The sequence below is a fragment of the Cyprinodon variegatus genome, unplaced genomic scaffold, assembly GCF_000732505.1.
Source record: "Cyprinodon variegatus isolate N-32 unplaced genomic scaffold, C_variegatus-1.0 Scaffold92, whole genome shotgun sequence".
NCBI lineage: Eukaryota > Metazoa > Chordata > Actinopteri > Cyprinodontiformes > Cyprinodontidae > Cyprinodon > Cyprinodon variegatus.
Window position 1 is genome coordinate 795,855 of NW_015150545.1, and position 4,660 is coordinate 800,514.

General features: G+C 34.7%; 1 protein-coding gene across 1 annotated transcript in view; it reads right to left on the reverse strand.

Annotated features, from left to right (window-relative positions):
* Positions 1-605, reverse strand: part of LOC107084113 (endonuclease domain-containing 1 protein-like) — a 2,255-nt gene extending 1,650 nt beyond the window's left edge. Inside the window, exon 1 of the mRNA XM_015373793.1 lies at positions 247-605. Coding sequence (XP_015229279.1) covers positions 247-582 — 336 coding nt within the window. The 5' untranslated portion in view covers positions 583-605. The remainder of the gene's footprint in view (positions 1-246) is intronic.
* Positions 606-4,660: the final 4,055 nt, after the last annotated feature.

Here is a 4,660-nt window from a genome sequence, read left to right on the forward strand (position 1 = left end):
TTTTTTTTCAGTGGCCCTAATCCTCTTCCGTAGATAAGTCACGTGACTTGCACATAGGAGGGCCCTGTGTGGGGAGGATGAGCTGCCAGTGTGGGTCCTTAGGCAAGATCCTTCAAGCTAATGCCTACCTCATTGTCTCTACGTTGTAAGTCACTTTGGATAAAAGTTTTTGCTAAATGCATAAACATCTTTTATTTTTATTGTAGAAAATTCAAACAAACCAAACAAACACTCTGCTTCCTCTACCTGAGGTTCGTACATCCACGGGGTGTCTGCCCTCCTCTTCCCATCCGACTTCTTAAAAATGTAGGCTGAATACAGCGGGAGACGCAGGCTGCTGTCGTACAAAGTGGCGTAACGCAGCTTGTCTGCATATTTTTGGCAGATCCTCTTCAAGCTTGTCCCTCCGATCCCTGAGGGAGCTGTTTGCATGTAGAAAAACTGCCCGCAGTCTCTGAAGCTCTTGGACACGGTGGCATTCACCATCATAAAACAGAAAGACAGGATGCAGGCGCCAAACAAATGCATTTTTACACAAATGAAACCGAAAAATACACACAGAGGGCTTGAAATGTTTTCCATGAAGAAATTCCACCATGATAGATCATTTTAATGGCTTAGTGCTGCTCTCAGTCTTGTGGAGTGTAAAGGAAGTTGGACGCAGACAAAGTATGCAAATGTTCAAAGGCTTAGAGCGAATCTATTGGCTGGTTACACCTTATCTGGTCCAACAATTACAGTGCAGCCAAGCGTTGCTGAGTAATAAAACTGTTCACCCATTTGTACATCAAACTTGGAGTAAGTGTTTGAACTACAAAAACAACAAATCAGTTTAACTGGTTGCATATACCATAGAGGCCGCCCAAGAGCAAATAGAAGCCAACATTTATTGGTTCTTCCTGTCAGCTACAGGAAACTTTACTGTAGTAAGCAAACATCATCTTGAAGACTAAAAACTATGTAAGCTTAAATCAAGAAGCTTAAAGCAGGTTTAGGTTATATTTCAGTGCCTGAAGCTGAAAAGAATGCAGCACAGCTGCAAACCAATTAAGACATGGCTTGCATTAACTCTGGAGGATCTGATAAAGGTTCTCTGGTTCGAAAAGGCCGACATGTAAAAAAAAACAAACTGAAAATGCTCTTCCCATGGTGAAATAATATTCCACCGGCCCCACATGCCTCTCTGTGGAGGTGTTCAGCTTTTACAGAAGGGGTTGTGAACCTGTTAAAGCAGATGTGATCATGTACTGTATGAAACTAAAAACGGGATATAATGGTGATGGAAAAAAGTTGAATGCCACGGGGAAAAAAAACAGGATGGAGATTAACCTCCCAGCAAAAAGGAACACCAACTATAAAGCTAACTTAGAATGGTTACTTTAGATTTAGCTCAGTTAAACGTTCCTTATGATGTAGATAGTAACTGTCATGGCTGCTTCAAAGAAGGCAAGGGATTTCACCTCTCTTCAGCAATCTCTCCTTAGTGTCTAATTTCTTGGCTGGCACATATGTGCCATCTTCAAATATCATTTTATTTTCCTCAGGGCTGAGGAATGGTCATAGTGTGAGAAGAAAATCTTCCAAAAACATGAGATGATCACATCATTTAGCATGTGCTACATCACAGCTGATCAGACAGTTCCTCAGTTGTGATGCCAGGGCTCCATAGTGCTCTGCTCTGTGGGTTTCATCTAACAGACAAACCGTGATCTGACAGTTCATCTGTTATAGATGAACTAAAGGCTTTTTGTAGCAGAAGTTATTGTGTATACATGGTTAGCAAATAAGGTAAACATTACCTAATGTAATGCACCATATTAGGGGAATATTCCAACCTCTCAGTTCACCCTGATGCTCATCAGAAACACTTTAAATCAGAACAAAGATGAAAATGTCAGGTAGGTTACTAAATCCAAATTCAATCCAGATGTTTAAATTAGTTAATTTTAGAACTTCTGTCATGAAAAATTACATTATTTCTCATTAATACTTCCCGTTGCTCTAGCTACGAAAAATCAAATTTTTCCTGTTTGTAAGAGTTAATGTTGCGGGGCGCAGCCTGTAGCTGCCATGGCTGTCATAGGTCAGTCCAACAATGGTAGGGTCGGCTTTATTAAGCAAGAAGTGTGAAGATCGTACTACAGGTGAGGGGAAAAAAAACTCCACCAATATTAAAAAATTCAATGAAATGTGATACATTTTAGTATTAAGAAATAACTCAAATACCTTTTATTAAATAAATCTTATCCCATCTTGACATATTCAAATTTAAAAAACATGTTTTTGTTTGTGAAATTATTGCAACACCACATAAAATAAGTTGGAAAATGCTGATTTAACTTAATTATTAAGTTAAATCATAATTAGTCATTATAAATTATTTGCCCCAAACCTACAGTTGTTTTTGTTTCTTTATGTATCTAATATATTCTGTACAACTATTTAAAAATCTGAAAACACAAAGATTTTTTTTGTTGTGAAAACTCCCCAGGTTCAGAGAAATATATTTAAAACAAGTTTTATTGTAATAAAAAAAAATATATAAAAAAAAAGACATATGTTTAATGACATAAATTTAATGTACAGTGACATTTTTTGTTCAATACACTGTTTTAGTGAAACATTTTTTTTTTTACAAAGAATTTTACCATTTAATAAAAATGCCTTTCTTTACAATATCTTATTTGCATGAAAAGTAGCAATATGATGTAGGAATGTTAAGTTGTGATGTTTATTGTCTCCTGATACAGACAATTTTTAAAATGAACAAACAGTAAAATACATCCCACCAGTATTGGATGTTCTACTTTGGTACTATGAGCAATTAGAATTGAATCGTCTAATCGATCTTGAACGCTTCTATAACTTAAGCTTAAATATGATAGAATAGCAACTAGCATTTGTTTTACAAAGAGAAACATACTATCACTAGACAGATACAGCTGCAGTCATTTAAACTCACATCTGTGTGCAGCTGTTGTTTTCATGCAGAGTAATTAGCTGAAAGGTGTAGGCCTTATGTGTAACTATTTCCTATGTAAATAATAGAATTTCTTTGAAATAACTTCAAAATGCAAATGTGTTCATGGTTTTTCAGGTTTATATAGTTAGAGCCACAATATATTAAAGACTGGATTTTTCTTTTTTTTTTTTGATGAGGACCAGTTGTTTTGGTTCTAGCCTTAATCAGATCTTTAACCTTTAGATATATATGAAAGCTAAGATATGATTTGTTTATAATCTTTTAGCAGAGCAGTACGTCATATATCCTGAATTATCAGGCAGTTTCCCAAGATGCTTTCAGTTGATATACATGATAAGAACTAAAAATTCACATTTTAACTGCTACAGAAGAAGACTTTTTTATGCTTTAAAATGGCAAAATAAAGAATTCAATAAAGCTGTACATTTTAAATACATGACTCTAATTGTTGTTATAATTGAAAAAAAAAAGAAAAAAAAAAAGAAGAATTTCTTGGTTGAAGTTCCATGATCTGTTTCTTTGAACCTGCTCAGTCCTTTCATATAACTGGAGAAAGTGAATCTCCAGAAGCTGAGGGACACATCCTGCCAATCACAGGGAAAGGTTAATGGCCCGACTTCTTACTGTTCTGTGGTCCTGGATATAAGGCAGAAAAGAAAAACAAAAGTTCATAAACAGGACACACACAAACATCAGAAAAAAAAGATCTATGTAAAGGGACCTACTTTGTGAATGTACTTACAATCCATCCTAGCAGTACTTCTAAATGTCTTACAAGTTATATAGAGGAATCAGCGGACGTACAGGGTTAGGTTTTTTTTGGCAGTGATCATGCAAAAATTATAATGAAAAAGAAATGCAACCTTTTATGCAACATGAAAAAAATATGTTAAAATAAATAAATATGATTAATTAATGCATCGCATAATTTTTTCCCCCCATTGAATATATAAAAAAAATGATTTTGATGTATTTCTAAAAATAAATAAACGTTTTTGATCAATTTGACCAATTTGATTGGAAGGAGGTTTACTATTTTTTCTTCTTTTTTTTAACTGGAGAAGCTTGCAGTTACTATAATGTAATCCCCCTGTTTCAACTATATGGATATTTTGTTTAACCGTTTTTCCCTTGCAATATCCATCAGGTTAACAAATCTCTGACAACGTGTTTGAACTGATTCCCAAGACAGAATTGAAAGGAGCTATTTAACCTAAAAACCTCTCAACTAACATATTAGCAGGCAGCTAATCAGTAGGAATCTCGTTCCTGCAGCTTACCAAAATACCAACCAACAGATACTTTTCTGACCCTCTTATGAATGCATTAGATTTAGCAACACCATTATGGACATCACTACGCTTAAACATAATCAGGGGTGTTAAATGACATAATTTCCCTCTTTTAATGACAAACTAAACCTTTATGCATGTTTTAGGAATAGAATATAAAGCAGCGTCCTCCAAAGCTGCTTACTGAAAATGTTATGTTTTGGGTCAAAAAGCTATTTTGTAAACATTGTTATTGCAGATTGAAATCATAGTCATAAAAAGATATATATCTGTGCAGTTGAAGCTATGTGTGCTTTGGGTGTTTTTTTTTATTATTATTATTTCTGTTTTATAGATTTTAACAAGTTAATTCATGAATACAGTTACTGGTTTCATTAAGATGGAC